The following is a 20,750-nucleotide window of genomic DNA, read 5'->3' as shown; positions in this document are numbered from 1 at the left end:
ATTCCCTCGTTTGGTACTGTTTTTGTTCTTGATATAGCTTACACTTATAATAAGCAATAGGAGAACTAAGGAATTTATATTCTAATTGTTGACAACGAAATACAAAGTGAATAAATTTCTTTCGAAAAATCACACACAAATTCGATTTCACAGCAAACGGAATACTGAACTGTTACATGGAATTCAAAGAGCAACAAAGCATATTCTCTCTGTTCGGCTTTGGCATCTCTGCCTTTGCTGCTCAATTTTTTCTTAAGTAAAATGCATTTTTCTTCGTTTTCTTGTCGGCATCGATTGCAATGCAATTTATTCAAGCTTTATCCTGTAAATATTGGCCGAACAATTCAAACAGTTTCTTATGCTATTGAATTTGTGAGTCACTTTGTGCATGGTCGTTTGTTGACAAATGGAAAATGACGTTTCGTTCTATTAAATCCATGCTGCGATGTCACATATTCGTGGGTGAGTTCGAGAAAAGAGTATGTTCAACTGGCGCGGTGAAAATTGGTGCTTCAATACTCAATTTCAATAAACCGCTTCTTTTTTTCACTGGTATGCAATTGCTGAAAGTTAGAACTATTAATTACTTTGCAATTTTATGGTGAAAAAAGTTGAAAAGAATGGATAGATTAATTTTGAAGATAGCAGGCGTTTTTAACCAAGCATTTCTTCTGAAGAAACGCCCAAATAAAAACACAGACACATTTAAATACATAGATGTTTATTTATTGAACTTGTGTGATAATATACGTGATAAAAAGTCAATTTTTTGTTTGTCATTCCAATCACAAGAAAAGAGAAACAATTCTAGCTCGAATAAATAAATCAAATGTAAATGATTCTATTTTTGGATTTTTGGCAGAAAATTTTAATTCCGAATCACTAATACAAATAAATGTTTCAAAAATTTGTTCATTTCCGTTCAAACTTTCTGAAATGAAAAAAATGAGCGGAAATAATAATAATAATATTAATAAACTCGTCGCATATGTTTCTGCTGACGGAGACAAATTTCGCGTATTAAAAATAATTGTAAATATTTTAAATGCTAATTTAGCTGCTTAATCGAATATTGTCATGATATTATGAATTCGTTAACTACATTCAACGAACAAAATCCAATTCCATTTAAATACATTAAACTAAAAAGCTATCCTTCTTAATGAACCATTTTTTTCTTTCTTTTCAATTTAAACATAGCGGCAAAATAACCAAACCCTCCCCGAATACTGCTTGTAAAACGGCAAAGTTTTTTTTTTCAAGAATACACAGATTGTTCCATGGTGCTAACGAAAACGAAAAAATCTCATTTAAATTAACTTTAAAACACAAATAATTTAAAACGAAAATGAAAACACTTCTGTAAAATAACGAAGGTTGTGCTTCGTTTGGGGTCCACAAATTATTTTTCTACATTACGTATGCTCAAAAACAAAAACGTTTCTTCAAATTTCGAAATACAATTCTCCACAATTCTTGTTGCATTGAGTATTTGGTAGGCGGCCAAAAATGAAACCAGGTGGTTAGTTCAGTTGTTGTTCAAAGAAAACAATTTCTTCTATGAATTGCATAAAAATTGGGATAAAAAATAGAGCTAATAAAGCTTACAAATGCTTCATTCATAATTTATATTCCGTCCCATTTTCATCGATAGACTTTTTTCATCTCTCACTAAACTACTTCAATAGGCATTATGATTTTTTTGTTTGTTGTTGTTGTTGTTGTTCTTATTGTTTCATATAAAAGGTTCTCTTATAAAATGAGAATTTCAATTATTTTTTGTTCATTTGGATTATATCAGAGTTTATTTCATTAAATTGCTTTCAATTTTTGCATGTAGTTGTTTATTTTTTGGTTTTCAACTGGACCGAGTTTAAAGAGGTTTGTCAGTGTTTGGAAAATGTGTGTGTGTGTGTGGTTGGTGTTTGATTTTTTTTTTGATTTAGGTGCGGACAGATTGAAGAGGAGCCACCTCGCTCTCAATTATATACACTTATGAGAGCAGTACACTTGATTGAAATTAAGTGAATAATGCTGTGTGAATGATCCCTAAATTACGTTTTTTTTTCTCGTTATGTGGAAATAAAGAGCCAAGATTTGTACTGGTATGGTTAAGGCAGCGCAAATGTTTAATAATTTTTGTTTTTTTTTGGTTTTAGTTTTGGTTTTGGTTTTGGTTTTGGTTTAATTTTAAGTAGGCTTTTCCATTTTCTTTGCAGACTTGACAACAATTTTCTTTTTTCTTTCGAGATGGAATTGATTCTTGTCTGTGTATGAAATGAAGGCAATTTATGTTTTTCTTTTTAATATGGGCAAAGGATTCAAGTGATTCAATCGGATAGACGGAATTTGAAATGAAATTTGCTTTTATTTTCTCCATTAAAAACAAAACAAATAAATAGAAGTAAAAAAAAAACTCTATTGAATCTCTTTTTATATTAGTTAAAAATTAGATGTGTCAATCGTTGTTTTGAAAATGCTTAAAATAATTGCTCAACTTTTGGCTTTTTTCAATTTCAAAATTAATTTGAAAATAAATTCAAGTCTGTAAAAATGTGTTGCTAGTGTTATAAACAGTAAATAATTCTTTTTTTTTACACAATTTATCATTATAAAAGCTCTTTTTAAAATAAAGCAAAACCACATTTTGATGAATAGAGGGTGAGAAAGAGAGAAATAGAAATAGACTGGACATTGCTGAACAAAATTAGAAGATTATTATCAAAGAGATTAAAATGAAATGATAGATGAAACAAACAACAAAATCCAATTAAGAGTAACTGAATGCATTTTTTTTTTTGGCAGATTCGCTCACGTTTTTGTCATATGCGTTTTTTGTTTTGGTTTTCATTTAAATCTTAAATAATATTTCAAGCTCTATTTATGTTTGCTGCTGGAGCCATTATACAGGCAAAGCAATTTCACTAGTTTATGTTGATTTTGTTGTTGTTGTTGTTTTTTTGTTGTTTTTTTGTTTCTGTAGTTGTAGTTGTTGTTATTGTTATTTAAAATAATGTTTGTAACGTTTGTCCAAGAAATGTGCAAACGTGTCCGTATATACAATTATTTAGTGAAGAAAACTTATTAGATAAACATTCAAATTTAAATACAGGTATAAAAGTAGTAGCCATTAGATAGGTTAAAATATAAATCGAATAAAATCATTCACGAATCGATTCACTCGAAGTGTTTGATGTGTTTAGTTTAAAAGATAAAATGTGTTCGTGTGTTGTTGTTGTTGTTGTTCACATGATGGGATGGAAGCATTTTCATCATTTTTAAATAAATTTAAAAAAATCTTTGGATTGGGTCACTGTCACTTTTTTGTTTTAAAAATCCTTATCATATGTAGGTTTGTAAATTTTTTTTCGTTTTCATTTCATTTTTTTCTTCTTCATCTTTGGGAGCCATTTATCGGTTACTTAAATTATAAATATGAATATAAATAGTGCGCTGCTTGGAATTTGGTTACTGTTGTTGCATAGAGAGTACAAGAGTAATATCATAGACATTTTGATTGAATGAGGAATGGATGGGGAGGGATTGAACAAATAGTTGGACATTCCTAAACGGTAGAGAGGTAAATAAAAAACAAAAGAAATTCTGCCGCATCTTCCAATAATGATGATGATGATGATGATGAATAATATCAATGTATCTCTTTCATTCTGTTTGTTTTCTTTTTTTCTTTTTTTGGAATTGTGCGGTGAGAGTTTCCTTCTGAGCCAGAAGCTATTGAGCCAACGGTTATTGTGTATTTTTCGAGAGAAAAAAATCTACATTTGAGTTTAACATTTACTATTTGTTTGTATGAACATTTCAACGGAGACAAAATTATAATTATTTTTTGTGTTATTGTTCTGTGACTGACTCATATTTCTCTGTCGATTTTTTTGTTGTTATCTCTTCAGTTTGCATCATCTGCATTAAATTCCAGTTTAAGTATATGTGTGGTTATTTATCTAAATTGTATTGCATAGTAATTGTTAGCTTGGATTGTATAAACTTCAACTTCAACATTAATCTGTATAGTGTTTTTGTTGTTTCTGTAATTTCTATGATGTATTTTGGTTTCTGTTACTTGTTGTTGTTGTATGTTGAGAAAGTGATTCAGCTTGAGCTTTGCAAGGAATGAATTTGAAGTAATGAATCAAATCGAACCAATATTTTCATTTAATTGCTACATTCTTCATGAATTATTTGGTTCAATGTTACAACATTTTTCATTTCGTTTTTTTTTTTGCTTTTGGTCTAGTTCAGTTCACATAATTTCATTATAATTTGATCCAATTTACATGGAACTTACACTTCAAAACGGATACATTTAACTGGAACAACTTAACTATCTTGTTTTCTATGGAGACTTACAATTTTTTACATATCAAATGGTGTGTGTGTGTGTGATGGTTTCTGCTTTGTTCTTTTTTTCTTGCATATTTTCAATGTAAACTTCTGTTTAAATAAAGACACAGTTCAAAAAAAAATGTGTATAGCAAAAAAAAAAAAATAACAACAAAATCATAATAAATATTTGAATGATTTTAACAACGATTGCAAAAAGGCAAATGAAAATGAAAAAAAAAACAAGAATAAACAAAATATATCCTCGACTAACCTAATAAAATAAGATTAAATTTCAGTTTTGAATGTTTGCGATGTGATTTCAAAAATGAATGTTTTATAAAACTCCAGACACAAATAATCATTTTGTGTTAAAACACATTCGTACATCTTCAGTTCGATGTCGGCTGATTCAATTCGGGCCGTTGTCGCAATGTGTTTCGGTCGCGAAAAAAAAAAAAATCTATTTCTTATTTCTCTGTGGAAATTTCGAACCGCTAAAACGGGGATTAAATCCAATTAAGAATGTTTGTTTGGTGGAAAAATCAACGGTTTAAATTCATACGATTTGCAATTATGATCGTATTTCATTCGATAAACTGCTCAAGCGTATATCATTCAAATTATTAAAATTTATGCTAACTTTTCCAATCGCGCTTCTTTCCGATTCTTTCTTTTTTTTCTCTCTCGTTTTTATCTTGCGCGCGCGCTTTTCCTGTTTTTTGATTCAGATTTCATTTCAAATAAAAACAAATCAAAAACATATTGCTTATGTGTTAGGATAATTAAAACCTAAACTTGTTTTGTGTTCGTTTTGTTTTGTTCTGGTTGTGTTTTGTTTTTCTCCATCATTTGATAGATATTGAATGATTCATGGTTTCATCGGTCTAGTTCATAATTGTGGGATCTCTCTGCTAATGCTCCTCGGAATCGGCATTATTGTTCAAAATTCTTGGAGATCGCTTTTCACGCAATTTTACTGTTCAATTTAAGTGGTTTAACGTTCATTTTGTCTGAAAATGTGTGTCCGGGTTTCAATTCATTTTGATGATGTTTTTTTTTCTTTCATTTTCTACGGAATATTCAAAACAAGCATTTACTCTAACAGAACACGATTTGGTTTGATCAAAAGAGATAGATCATTTTGAAGACTTAAAACCAAAAAAAAAATTATAATAATATTTAAATGTTGATGAAAAATGTATTGTTTTGCAGCTGCGTAAAGCACTCTCTTTTTCTCTACTTTAGCAGTAGTAATTCGATGAGGCGTTTGTGTTGTTGACGGGAGATGATGCATTCGGACCAAGCCCAATCAATTGTTGCGATTTGGAGTTGCGAGTCAGTGGCTTGTGATTTTGCAACGATGGATCCGATGAGTGTTGCCATTGCCAGCATGATCGACAGTAATAGCTATGTTGATTCGAGAGAGAGAGAAAGAGACAGAAAAAAATGGGGTGAAATTCCATAATAAAAGTGTGCACACACCATTTCAATGTGAATGTTGTATGAACTTGAAATAAAAACAATGACTAATTTACCGGAAACATGACATTTCACGACAATAGTATGGACCATGATGCAAACCACACATCGAACACAATGCATCTTCCAGATAGGGATCAACCTGCACCTTCTTTGTGAATTTGGTCGTTTTGATTTCAATGAATGCCGACGCAACTGCCTTCATGTACGAACGATTACAGTTGAACGTCACTCGGCCAGAACCAATCGGGTACTTGTGCTTGTCCGTGTCAATTCCTTAATGTACACATCGAATCGAATGAATATCGCATGAAAAAAATTCCACACTTTTCTTTATTGATTGGAACAAAAACGAATGGAAAATGGATCAAATAACTCACCCGCATAAACAACACCATCGAAAAGGTCATTCATAATTTTTGCTAGGCCGTCTGCAGTCAATTTGCCGTGCAGTGCACCAACAAAAACCGTTTTATTCGGGTCCAATTTTTGAGATGTCGGAATCACGTAGTTCGAATCGGCAATTATCCATGGAATAACTTCGACCTAATGAGCGTACAAAGAAATAATGCGAAACACATGAATGGCATCTAAGAATTGCACAATGACGAAGAAAAAAAGGAAAATATTCCGAATTTGATAAGCACCTCTTTGGCTTTGATCCGTTTCGAGGATATTTTAAAGTAGTAGTTGCCAGAATTGGCATCGTTTCCATCTTGGATTGTGCAAGCGTTCAGTAGTTCGCGGACCTGTTTTTCCGACTCGAAGATTATATAAACATAGCCCTTGGGCTGTGCAGCTTGATTTTCTTTACCAGGCCATTCAACCCTACGAAATGTGTGTTTGTGTGTGTGTGTCATGGATTTTTTTTTTCGTAACAAAAAGACGCATTCAATTAGCAAACTAAAACATTTAAATGGGTCACATCACAATTCACTTACTTAATTGGTCCAAATTGTTTGAAAATTTGTATCAAAGATTGTTCGCTGATGTCCCATGGAATACCACCCAGGAATACTTTCGGCGAATAGTTGACCACTTTATGGACGCGTGGCTGCAAAAATCCGCTCCATGTGCAAGTAGCATCATCTGTTTCCAAAAGAATATGGCATTTGATTGGTCTCGATAGTATCAAATCATTCGATGGAATTTTTGGATTCCATTTTGCCCATTTTCCATACTAAACTATGTGCATAGCATTGTGTGCATTGTGTGCAATTTTTTTTACTTCATTTTACTCAAATTGAACACTTACAGAGTGCAGCCGACGATCGATGGAATCTTGCAGCTCGATCCAAGTGCGTGTCGTTGATGTTATTGCCCATGGCAATATTTTGCCAATTCTTCAAATGATTCGAATTGCAGTCCGGCTGCAGCAGCTGATTTAGGCCAAGAATTTGACGTGGCGCCTGTGCCATCACACTATTTGATGAGTGATTTGACAAATGTTGCGTTTGCTGCTGTGGATAGAATTGTGGCTGGGTGTTCTGTTGGCTCTGTTGAATGAACTTCAATGCATTCAGCGTTTGCAAATCATTTTGCGAGAATTGATTTAAGCTGTTTTTGAAATGCATCGGATCAGTGGTGTTGTTGGCCGCAAAATAGTTCTACTCACCGAAACCAAAACAAAAAGCAGGGCAGAAGAGAAAGGGAAGAAAACAACAACATTTAAATCAGCCGTTTTGATTACATTCGTATCCAGAGCAAATGCAGATATGCATTTGTGTGTGAAATAAACCAATTAAAATATGTAATAATAGACAGCCGAAAAATCGTTTGATGTGTGTTTTCGTTGGTATTGTTGGTGGGCTTTTTTTCAGCCCGTACTTACGATAAGGTCAATCAAATTGAGATTTTCTGAGTTGGATGTGATGTTGGGCGAATTACCACTGCTGTTACTGCTGTTACTTTCGGAATTGTTGGCCGATTTGTAGTTACCATAGAGAAGTGGAGAATCCAATGGTTTCAACGGTGTGATCGGACTGGAGGTGTCTCTGTGAATTACCAACACAAACATTGAATGCAAATACAGAATTGATTCGTGATATTTCAACGAAAGAAGAAGAAAAAAACAAAGCATAAATTCAAGCCACATTTCTCCTCACCTAAACAAAGCCGATCCACGGTAGTTCCGGGAGTATTGTTGCGTCGAAGAAGGTGCCGTCGGTGACATTGGTGTGGAACATTCATAGTTCGGGGTCCTTTGAAAGATTTTCAAAGGTGTGTTCCCATCAATGCTGTCAAACTGAAATTGGATGTACAAAAACACGGAAGAAAGAAAGAAGGGAAAAAAACATGAGATAGAGGTAGAGACAAAATTGAGAAATGCATTGAAATGCAGTCGATAAATTCATTTTTGGGAATTTCTCAAAAGATGTTTGACATCAATAATCAATGAAAAATCGCAAAAGTTTTCATGCCAGACTTTGTTAGTGGAGCATAATTTCAATTTCATTGTACTTTCTTGTTGCGTTCGATAATATATGTATATGTGTGTGTGCAGTGTGCACAGAGCGCGCCCGGCAGCACATCTATTGAGAGAGATTTTTCAGGATTCAATCACTGTCAATTTGAACACACATCCTGATGCAAAATAATGTTCGTCATTGTAAATGCATGCAATCTGTATGTGGTGTACGGGCAAAATCGGGGAGGACGGGCGGCTGGCTGGTTGCATGGTCGGTTGGGTTGTGTGTGTGTGTGTAAGCGCACACCATTTATATGTTTGCTGTGGGTGCTATTTTCCTGCTCCTTTTCCCTGATGTTTATACGAAATTTTCTTTTATTTTTTTTTTGTTATCGCTGAATGGAATGATGTGTATTGTGCGTCTATCAAACCAACTATTTGAACAGGTGCAGTAGCAAAAGTATTGTTTTATATCAGAAGTGCATATCATATGCCTGCTACAATGTCATTTTTTACGTAATAAACTCATATTGCACACGCCGCCGTGAAATGTTCATGTTCCCATGCCCGAATAAGTTAAACTGCTGTGCACATTTCATCAGTAGTGCATTTGTATCAGCGTGGTGCGGTTGATACATTTCGATCGATTGCATCATGTGCAAAAGGAAGCGTACGCTTTTTCCAGGAGCACAAAAAATCTTCTGTCGCTTCCAACCCCTCCAACCGTCGCATAAAATGTGTGTGACTGTGCATATGGAATGGCAGAGAAATGGGCAAAATACATGCGATTGGCGAAATGTGGAAATGCTATATCTATTGAAAAATGTCCAAATTAATGTTGCCGTGAGAAAGTAGAGCGTTGATGAACAACGCAAAATGTGAGACGCGAGACGCTCTTGTCGACAACATGAAAACATATGTTTTTGCTATGAGCTAACCTTCAAAGCATTTCGAATTGCCACAAACAATTGATGACATTTCATGTTCGCGTATTAGTACCTAAAGTGTCACGAGGTTAGTGTGAGCAACAACAACACAACTTACCTGCAAATTGTCGAAATTCTTGATCGGTGTGTTCAATGATCCGCTGGATGACAGCGACACCGATGTTAACTGGGAGAATGGATTCGATGTCATGCTCGCACTTAGCTGAAGCGATGAATCGTCCGGACTGCTACCAGTGGGCGTTGTGCCAGCAAACGTACCAATGCAACTGCCGTTTATCGATGAATTCGACAAAGATGAGTTTGATTCGGATAATGAATTGCGGAGGCCATAGATTCCTGACATAGCCATCGACTCACCTAATTTCCAGAGAATGAAAGAGAAAGAGAAAAATGAAGAAAAAAAATGCAACAGTTCAATTGTATCGCCATAATCACAGTTGAGTGAAATGCATGCGTCAAAATCGGATCACTTCAAACCGATGTTTATCGACTGGATTATCTGTAGGAATTCATCTGAAATAATTGAACGCTATTATCCAAAGTTGATTTTGAGAAAAGAACAGTCGTCAATAGCCAATAGCTATTTCGAATTGAACAACATCTCATGCTTCGGCTACCAACAGTCAACAGTCGTTTGTTGATCTTTTATCTTGTCACACTCAGTAAAAGTCATTTCAATGAGACAATCGAGATTGAATGTAGTCCTTTATTGCTCAATCTTGTCGATTTTTGATGAACTGCACTGCTCAAATATGAATCACTGACCCGTAATTACGTTGACCATTTCAGGAATAAATGCAATAACAACAACAGCGACAACGTCATCAACAATTAGAAAATGTCATGGTCATACAATATGAAATGTTTGATTCGATTCAAAGATTACGTGTGATTCGCTCAGAAGTAATAGAAAAACCGTTGAATTGATCTGACATTTGATACGACAAAAACATGAACTGTGGATGGATTATTTTCGATTCCCTCTTTAAAAAAAAGGTCGTCGACTTTTTTTCTTTCTTTTTTTTTCATCAGAAAAACACTTTATTAATCTTTAAATTGAATGTGAAGGAGACAGGAATACATATTTGGTTTTTTATGTTCAGTTTATTTCTTCAATTCAATTAGCAAACAATAATTGATGGGAAATGAGGCTGAAAACGATTGTATCAGTTTATTTTTCTTGAAGTGTTCGATTGATAAGATTTCAAAATGAACTGAGAGGTATTTGGTTACAGTTAGCAATAATCAAGTAGAGTGAATAAAAAGAAAAACAATAAACAAATCTTCGCAGTTGAAAGGGATGACATCTTTTCCAATTGTCAAATTCATTCAGTACCGAGTCAAAGTTGAAAAAAATGAGTGTTTGAAACGATTTTAAAACTTAAAAAAATCCAACGAATACAAACAAATTCATTTCTTGAGTTTCAAGAAATAGTTCCAGTGCTAATCCACGTTGAAATGATGAAATGCAGTTTCAACGTGCGTAATGCTTTCAACCCAAAGAAGTCAATAATCGGTATTCAGTAATTAGATCACATGTTTATGAATTAGTGTTTGGTTCGATTTCACTGCATTTCGTTCTATGAGTGCATTTGAGTGGGCGAAAGAGAAGTCGAGAAACAAAGAAAAAACCATTTGCATAAAAACCTCATCAGTGTGTATGTGTTGTGTTATATTTCTCTGTTCGTAAAACAGCAACATTTTCAACAAGGAGGGAGATAAAAATGAAGAGCGAGAAAAAAAAACCTAAAGTCGAGCCGTTATTAATCTGTAAACACAATGTTATATATTTTGCATTTTTTTTTCTCGTTCTCTTTATTTAGCTGGGCTTAGGAAACGAAATATGAATTTTGCACGCAGCGTGACCAATTCGATAGTCGGCGGAGAAACGAGTGGAAAAAGTAGCAACAACAACAACAACAGAACAACGCCAATTCAAGTGCAGTTTCATTCTTGTTTCGAAGCAACAAAGATACGAAACCGCGTGCACTCGTAACTTCGTTTTATCTTCGGACGATCGCATGATTGTGCAGGTGTAAGGTGTATTCGCGTGGTGATTATGCGTTTGCGATGGACGCCAACTTTACTGTAGCCCGATTCAAGTGACTGATTCAGTGTTAACATGCTCGCTACAGAGAGCCGTACATGAGATACAACCACAGCAACAACAACAACAACGGCAAAAATTATTAATGTTAATTAGCAAACATTAGAAAAAAAAATAAAACCGATTTTGTGCATTTTTCCACATCTTGCCCATTCTGAGTAGCTGAATGGGCATCGCTTTTAATTAAATGTATTTATTAAAACGGCACAACACAACAACAAAAATTGTTTAATATTTGTTATGATGGTTATTGAACACAGAGTAAGCAGAGCAAATACATTCTTTAATGGCAAACACAGAGCAAAAACGATGAAGAAGAAAAAAAACAACAACCGGAGAAAACGCATCGAACGAAAATACGGAAATTGGAAGGAAAATGAAATGCAACAAAATAAAACAACAAACAAAAAAAAAACGATGCATCGACCTTGTTATTTGTTTTTCCTCGTATTTGAGAAGAAATCTTTGGTAAAGTATAGCAACAAATGAGTTTTAAAAAAAAAAAACACCGCCGAACAACACAATTGATATGGACTATAAGCCCAGACACTAACCCAAACTACACAAATGCTCCCTCAACCGTATATCGTTTGATTTACTTTTGAACGCAAAACTTCAATGAAATAGCAAAATATAACGAACGGGTGAGAGAGACGAAGAATAAACAACAACAAACAACTGATCAGAAATGAGGCGCAAACCGTACTTACCATCGATGTTTGGTGACCATATTAAGTCCTGTTGTTCCAATAAAGAATTTATGGAGTGTCGCTGCAACAAATTGGCTCCAGTGATCGGTTTGTTTTTTTCATTGTTGTGAAAGTTTAACTGCAATGATAAACAAGAGAACATCTTTTAATTCAGTGGATTTTTTCTTTGATTGAATCTGATTTGTTTTTTCGTTAACCAACATCAAGAAAGAGGTATGGTCTTAAAATTGTGTGCATTAACAATTCAAATAAGTTCCCTTTGCTGCTTTTGAGGAAAATGCGCGCGCTCTCTCGTTCTTACTCGCTTTTTCTGTCACTTCCGTTCAAATGGGATGCTGCGACAGTGAATGAAACTGCCTAGACTTTGTGATTTTTCAGGGTGAATAGCGTAACGACAAGCATACAAGACACAAAAATGAAATAACGAAAGAACGACAGCAAAGAAGGGTATCTGAGGGCAGAAAGCCATTGCTTGTTTCAATTATTTATTTTAAACTTCCTCGATGCGCTCATAATTCCAATGTTATTGAGCGTTTCTGTCCATTAAATGGGAATGCGTCCCACGCTCAAATCTGGAGCATTCATTGATTCATGTACCATTTAATATATAGCCCAATCCCAATGTATTGATACGGTGCCAGTTTGCGAAACAAAGCAAGATATGACGTAGGAGTTTTAGATTCTTGAACTAATTTAATCCCTTCATAGGATTTCCATTTCTTCAAGCCACAACGCTTATTTATTGAAACAATCTGTCACTTGATGCTGCATTGATTTTGCATATATGGAGAAAGCGAGAGAGAGAGAGAGAGAGAGAGGGAATAAACAAACACATATCAAAACACACACATTTCAAAAAATCTCTAATGAAGTTGAATTATTCTCACGTTGTTGTTTTTTCTGTTTGTCAAAATGACATTCATGTGACAGACGCGTAAAACTTCATGAGTATTTACGGCAAATGAAAAAAAAAAAACTCATCGAAGTAAAGTGCTTAAAAATTCCAAAATCTCACTTTAAATGGACAATCCAAATAGCTTTGCAGTGAGTCTAATCCACTCGATGAATGCTACATTTTGCGCCGCATCAAACATTCGACACAACAATTGAGAAAAAAACGGGTCCCATTTCCATCATCGTTTACTTGCGTCATTGAGGTAAAATTTGTGCAGCTGAATGTGAATTTTTCTGCCACTTTCAAAACGTAAGCGGTAAGCAACTGTTTTTTTTTTGAGGAGAGGTACTCAAGTGAAGATCAGTTTTTGTCACAATTTTCGCCCCAAAGAATTATGATTGTCATTCGTGTGCATTTGAGATCTCAGCGCACCACCCTTTGCCCAGTCGGTTTTGGATGAACAAATAAATGCTGTTAATGGTCATTCCATCAACTTGAATTCCATTCGTTCGCATGCAAAACTAATTAAATCTTCTTCGAGGGCTGTACATACTTTTTCTGGTTATTGTTCAAAATAAATTATTTACTGAGCAAATCATCACATTGGAAGAAAAGTCAACACCTATTTTACGGTTACTCGAAACCATTCAGTTGTGTCTGGTTCAGTGTTTCGTTTTCTGTCTCTGTCTCCATCTCTGTCGCTATCTCTTTCTGCTCTAAACGATTGTTTTGTGAGAGCCTAGTCAGTGTAGTGTTGCATGCTGATTGTCCTTTTAACGTCTATTGTGTATCATTAGCATTCCTATTATACCACATAATATGCATCTGCATCGCGACTATTTCCTTGAATTTCATGCAAACCGTCGTTTATTCATACTCGTTTCTCCTTCATCGTACACTGTCGAAAAGTGAAAAGATGAAGCTTCTTTCTATGTGTGTGTGAGTTTTTTTTTTAATTTGTTGTTTCAAATGTTCAATTGTAATCGTGTGCACACATTCTTGAGCACATATGAAGCGAACGCAGAGACACAAGCGAAAATAAAAATACAAAACTTATGTTGGAATATTAGAGGCCGTATATGCATAATAAAATGCAAAAGATAGAGCCCGAGACAACGGGCTATTCGAGCTTTTCTCGTAGCCAAAAGCATTGTAAACACTAAACAGTTACGATGTTCAATCTGTTGGGTAAATAAATGCTTGTAAGTATTATGTTTTACATAAATCCAATGAATGTTTCATGCCATGACTTTGATTGGGTGCATGTGATTTCTTTGAATGAATTTGCGTATATGTGCGCGCGGTTCTCTTTTTGCAGGAGCAAGAGCGCGAAAGGGACGAGAGAATAGCGAAAAAAACGAACGAGATAGAGCATGCCGTTTGCTGCAATTTATGAAATCATAAAGGAAAAACAGCACGGAAAAATTGAGAAAAACAAAAACATCGAAACAATGCATAAAAATTCATTTAGCAAATAGGGAAAATGGATGGAACAATTATATTTACTATATGGTGCACTATCTATTACTATTGTGGATTGTGTTTGTGTGGATCGTGGCTTCGTGCATATCGTCAGCCACTCTCTCTCTCTCTCTCTCTCTCTCTCTCGCTCCCTTTTCCTCTTTCTTTTCAAGCAAGTAAGCCAGCAAGCACATAGAGAGCCTGTGTGACGCGATTCCTTCTTCGTATGTCACACTCGTTTCACGTTCCATACGACGATAGCGAGAGTCGATGAGGCAACTCGCTACTGGATTTCGCACCGACTGTGAATTGCATCATTTCTATTCGGTTCTCTTCGACGTTGTACGGAGTCATACGTGTTCGTTTCGATTTTGATGCATTTGCGACTGTGGTTTTGTTGCGGAAAACTATATGAGTGCGCTAAACGTGCGTTTCATCGGATATGCATGCAAACATTGCCTATTTGGAAAAGTGCGAAGATGCAGACAAGAGCCATTTGTGTGTGTGTTTGTGAGTGAGTGTGTGTTGTGTATTGGCTGCGACTTACACACGAAATATCACAACACATGCGAATATAAATAAGTAATCCTTGCGTCTTGAATCTATGCCATGAATCAAAACAACTAATCGTTGAATATGACAATATTTAATCGCTGCCCTAAAACTCGTCATCAAGCCAGAAAAAAAATATGGTCAAATCGAGTTGTTTTCTCTATCATTTATTCTGAATATAGAAAATAAAATGATGCAACTCTTTTTTCAATGTGCCAATCCTTGAATAAACTAAACCAAAGGAATAAACTTGAGCTAAAAAGTGTCGTTGGGTTTGAATGAATTTTAGCATCTACGGCACACGGATGTGAAGTTTCCAGCATTCATTCAGAGAAAATAATAGGCAAAAGGGGAAAAGAAAGCGAAATATAAATTAATGAACGAATCCGTTAAATGCAATTAAATAAGCTCAACAACAAAAAATTGTATATCTCGTCTAAATGGAATAAATATTATCTTAATTTGTGGAAACAATGATGCATCACAAAAGACGCCAAAAGCCTGCAGGTGATTCCCATTTTCACTTTGTTGCATAGAAGCAAAAAAAAACTCACATTTGTGTCATTATCGAACGGAACCGAGATGAGAGAAAAATAAATAGAAATGAAGCAGCAACACACAGTAACCAACATTTAAATTCATATTTCCATTGAAATGGGGAGAAAATGGTATAAATTTCTCTTTAAAAAAATTGTTTCTTCTGCCCATGATGAAATGGCGAACATACGACAACAAAAATGTTATATACGTCTCCGAATGATTGAGAACAAGAGTGAATGTTTTGCTACAAGTGTCAATCCTTCGTCATTGCAAATGTCTTTCATGTAAAGATACCAATAAAGTTACGACGAAAATTTCAAGGATATGTCAATTTACGTATCTTCAAAATATTGTAACGACGTAAAAGTGGAAAGTCCAAAATATTTTCGCCGAAAGACATTTGAAACCGTAAAAATGCCACTAAATCCCGGAACAGCATTTGAATTTTATTAGAACAGTTTTCTGTCTCGAAACACGAGCGATGAATGTTGTTCGATTTTTCTCTCGTTTTTTTTTCTATCAAGAGCGAGATGCAAAACCGGTGAGATATCGTTAAGTCGCGACATACTTATTTTTTATGTATCACTTAAAATTCGCGGAATAAACCAAGTCAAACTTTGAAGTCTCTGCGAGTGTATGTCTCTCTCTCTCTGTGTGTGTGTGTTTGGTGAGAAAATTCGAAGACGAAACCCCTGCCATGCCATGACAAATCGCATAAAATTGAAATTCCCGAAAATTTCAATGTAAAAAACCCAAACGCTATCACATATTGTTGTTGAAACTTGTTGAGATTGTCTTCATATTTTTTGACAAGCGGCGACCAAACACAATGTCACCGTTTTCGTTCAAGTTGGAAAAATGATGCAGTCTTAGATGCGTATAAACAATTTTATTTCTCATAAATAATAGTGTGTATGTGCGTATTCAAGTATGTGTGTGTGTGTTTGGGTCATTTGCGTAAAATTACAACATGTCGCCTGTTCTGCAAGCGCTGCCATCAATTTAATCAACGGCGACGCACTTCCTCCAACAACGTAGGGGTTAATTCTCAGTCGGCTTCATGATTCAATAATCCAATCCAATCCAATCCAATCGATACAATAGAGAGATGGAGAGAGAGAGAGAGAGAAAGCTACGAAGTGATTGGCTATTTCAAAACGTTTTGCCCAAAGCAATTAAAACGGCTGCCATCGAAAACCAAAAACACCGTTTTAATGACAAAAATGTGTTTGGGGCATTTTTTTGTTGTTGTTTGCAAATAGTTTCATTGTCCATCTCTCTCGCTAAACATAGTTTTCGAAGTGATGATATCATTTTTACATGTATAAAAATAAACGAGAGCGGGACGGAACGAAATAATAAAAAAAAATAACCGTAACGGACTATCAGGCAATGAAAATTGTGTGACATTCAAAGTGAATGCATTTAATGGAAATGTTTCGTCTGTAAACAATGTTTGAATGTTTCGATGTTTGACACGTGCACGTATCACAAAATATACTTAAACTTTTGTCGCTCTCAAGTATGCCATTTGTGAACGGAAAAAGTTCCACTAAAAGCTGTAGCGCACATTCGACAAAGCACACCGGACAGTTCTAAAATGACTAATAAACAAAGGCAACGTAGAATTAAATAGGAGGGAAGAGGAACAACCGAGCAGAGAAGAAGAAAAAAAATGTCGACAAGCAAAAGAGAAATAGAAGAAGAAGAAAAGAAAAATCGAAAATGGCAAGTTACAAACTGGACAACATCGCCAGGCAATAACAATAACAACAACATCAACTGAAACATCGGAAAACTTTTAAAGAGAACTCAGGAAAAGAATGAAGAGAAGAAAAAGGAAAATTGAAAGACATGGCTACAACAGGTGGTGGCCATTTTCTTTAATTCAAACGATGAAATATCCACTTTTAGCAACAATCACACACAGTAGTGGTGGCGGCGGCGGCAGTAGCAGTAAGCACAAAGTCAGTGAGTTTGTTTTTATTTGTTGGCCATCATTGGCAAGAGCGCATTGGGCGAATAGCGATAGCAATGCCAATAGCAATATAGCGAAAACACACCAATCGTAGTTGGTAGTGCTATACCACATCGATCGCTGCACTCCGTATTCCGCAAACACGGAACAAAGTGTTCGACACGGAGAGACAAAACATAAAAAACAAATTAAAACCCATTTTAGACATAATTCATCATTTCTTTGAACCGATTTCAATCAATATGGGAGTGTATGTGTGTGTGCGCTCTTCGCTTCTCGTGGCTCCTGCTCTTCCTTATCCTCGCCCTTTCTTTCGCTCGCGCTCGCGTTCGCTTCCACATTCGCACTCATTCTTGCTTTCATAATCGCTTGATTGTTTCCTTTTCTCTCCTTGATCTCAGGCTCTCGGTAAGTGCGACTGTATGTGTTCTTGATGCTTATTGGTGCGAAAAGACTTTTTACAAGATCCAAAATGAAAAATATGTGTTTTATTCCGGCAAAACAGTTGTTTGTCAAACAAAACTTTTTAATGTTCCCTTTATGTTTCTTCGATAGTTTTGTTGTTATTATTGGTCTTAAGTCCGGTAGATTGTTTTACATTTGTTATCCGAATAGCGACAAAAACGGTGGTTCTCCCCTATCACTCGGCGAAGTGATGAAAAAAAGAAGAAGAAAAAAAACACACACACACTAAATGCGACGGTATTCGGACTAGAGCAAGAGAGAGAGAGAAAGAGATAGAGAAAAAGAGAAAAGCCGGCGGAACATGCAATTTTCCATCGAATTTTCTCGCTTTTTTCCCTATTAACCGGCCTTATTCCATTCCCACCCCAATACAACATATAATGCGAAAAAAACTTTAACGCGCGCGGCGCTCATTCTTTGGATCGTGCTTCTCGCATCCGTTCCCCTTCATATTTTTTTCGTCGTGGTAAGGAGATCAAGTGTCGAGGAATTTCACTAAAAATTTCTGGTTTGTCTTCAACAGTCTTGAATTGTTTTTTTTATTAGTGTTTTACTGTAATTTAAATTCAATATACGTTGTCACACAGAAAGTTGCCGTTTTTTCGGTGTGGCGTGTGCTATTCCCTTCACTCTCTCTCTCTCTCTCTCTCTCTCTCTCTCTCTCTCTCTCTCTCTCTCTCTTTCTCTCGTTATTGTACTTGTGGCTAGTAAGGGCGAAGGATGACGATTACTGTGTTTTCTATTCTATTGTCTGTTGTGCGTATTCTTTTTTTCGGTGTGTAATTTCTTTTTGGCAGAATGTGAGAAATATGGTTCGCCATCGTTTTTCTCATGCGTTCGGTGATTGTCATTTGTGTTTGTGGGTTTGCGTTTATGCGATTTCTGTTGTCGTGTGCCATCGAACGCATTTCATTTCTGTGTGCAAAGTACGTAATTCTAGTTTCGGTACGGAGTTTTCGATTTTTTTTTTCGTTCGCTCGTTCGTTCTTTCGTTCGTTATTCATTTTTTGTCATGGCTTGCTCTCACTCTATCTCTTTCTCTCTCTTACGTGTGACCTATGTCGTCGAGGAATCGGTTGCGATGTCTCTCGAAATGCGGAACAAATTTACTTAAACGGAACAACAGGCCCGAAAAATTGTTCTACACTCAGATATATATGCATTTAATAATAAATTATCATTTTTACAGGACACAGTAAAACGTTTTTTTTTCACTCAATTCGGAAAACAAAGCGATGGAAAAAGGCAAGGCTAGAGAAAGAGAAATGAATAGAGCGAGAGTGAGATAGATTGAGAACGAGAACAAAAAGAACTCGAGGCACGGCGAGAGTAGAAAAAGTGGCATCACATTAATTTGCATGTTGTGGCAGTCGTGTCGATGTTTAAGTGGATTATGCCTTTTTGGAAACAGTGAAAATTATTTAATTAAGCATTTTCATTCAATTTGCTGGGGTTTTACTGTTTCCGCACTTCATTTATTCAAAACAAGAAGCGAATGTGAGTCCACAAGCGGCAAACCACATGCATCCATTAAACGTGGCTGCATGTACGCGCGCGCGCTCCCGCTCGCTCGCTCGCACTCACTCACTCTCGTTCGCCCTTTCCACGTTTTCACGTAGTTCACATCCTAGCGCGCGCTACGTTATTTATATTAAATATAAGTACTTGTTATACGGCATACCTGTTGCAATGAAACCATTTTAGCGTCGATATTCTCTCCACCGTTCCCGTTATAGTGTTCCACAGCAGTTGTGTGACGCAGAACAATGTATGCCGCCGATGCACAAACAACACCACCTAGAACACCACAATACGGAACACACAGCACACACAAAGTATCAAAAGAGGATTTTTAATTTGTTGTTGCTGCTGCTGGTGTTGTTGTTCTTGTTCTTATTGTTGTTGTTCTTGACAAGAAGAATTTTAGTTTTCTTCATTCACTTTCGAAAAAAAAAAATATAAATCACAATTTCAAAATACACATATCGTCTTTCCCATTCGCTTTGTATAAATCACAAATTCAAAAAATAACGAAAAAAAAAATAATAATAATAATAATAATAGAAGGGAAAAAAAGAAACACACAACGGAACAAAATCGGAATGTGAGCCCGGCTCTCGCAATTTGATGAAATCTCAGTGCAGAGCACGCGAACAACCGAACACTTGAAATGGCATCACCGTACTGTTGCTACTTCGCAGACTGTGCTCTTTCGTTGGTGATAAAAATGGTCGAGGCGGAAAAGGAGTGACGTATACCAGTAATGCACACACTGTGTGTACACTATCTCTCCGTAGAGCATTGCACCGAGCACTGTGTGCTGCTGCTGTCGATTTAGTTGTCGAAGAGGATCCACAACAACAGTAACTAACAATGGGAAAAGAAATCTGCACACTATATTTTCGTCGTTCTCCCGTTCTTATTCTAGCGCTCTGTGTGCGCGCCGCATTTGTTGATATCAAATGAATACAGCAACAACAACAAAACGTAAAAAAGAAGAAAAATGTATACATAAAACTGTTTGGTCTCTCTACGCAAACTGTTCATCGCACAGCAGAACGATTTCGAGTATAGCACACAACCACGTCAACCAGAGCGAGCGGGCGAGCGCGCGAACGAGCGAGAGAGAAAAAGAGCGCTAGCAAGTGAAAAATGAAAAAGAAGACAACAAATACACCACACAGAGTCACAGACAAAATCACTGACTCACTCAGTCGCGCACAAAAACCCATTGTGTTAGGCTTTCGCTCATCCATTTGCGCTGTCAGGCAATAAGAACAATATGCTGCGGCGGTCTTTCTCTCTTTCGCTAACACTCGGTGAGTATAAAATCCACGTTACACAAAACGCATTTTCTCATCGTGA

General features: G+C 35.9%; 1 protein-coding gene across 1 annotated transcript; it reads right to left on the bottom strand.

Annotated features, from left to right (window-relative positions):
- Positions 1-3,733: 3,733 nt before the first annotated feature.
- On the bottom strand, positions 3,734-20,597 carry LOC129578006 (cytoplasmic polyadenylation element-binding protein). The gene is made up of 11 exons (XM_055466029.1): positions 19,567-20,597; positions 11,995-12,112; positions 9,275-9,534; positions 7,929-8,068; positions 7,655-7,817; positions 7,079-7,430; positions 6,765-6,912; positions 6,471-6,651; positions 6,204-6,369; positions 5,880-6,099; positions 3,734-5,751 (listed from the first exon to the last, which is right to left on the bottom strand). The coding sequence occupies exons 1-11, from the start codon at positions 19,582-19,584 to the stop codon at positions 5,586-5,588; spliced, it is 1,932 nt and encodes a 643-aa protein (XP_055322004.1). The 5' UTR covers positions 19,585-20,597; the 3' UTR covers positions 3,734-5,585.
- Between the last annotated feature and the right edge of the window lie 153 nt (positions 20,598-20,750).

Source organism: Sitodiplosis mosellana, unplaced genomic scaffold (genome assembly GCF_009176505.1).
Source record: "Sitodiplosis mosellana isolate CC-2019 unplaced genomic scaffold, AAFC_SMos_1.0 Smas_scaffold_6226, whole genome shotgun sequence".
Classification (NCBI taxonomy): Eukaryota; Metazoa; Arthropoda; class Insecta; order Diptera; family Cecidomyiidae; genus Sitodiplosis; species Sitodiplosis mosellana.
This window is presented reverse-complemented; position numbering and strand designations above follow the sequence as displayed.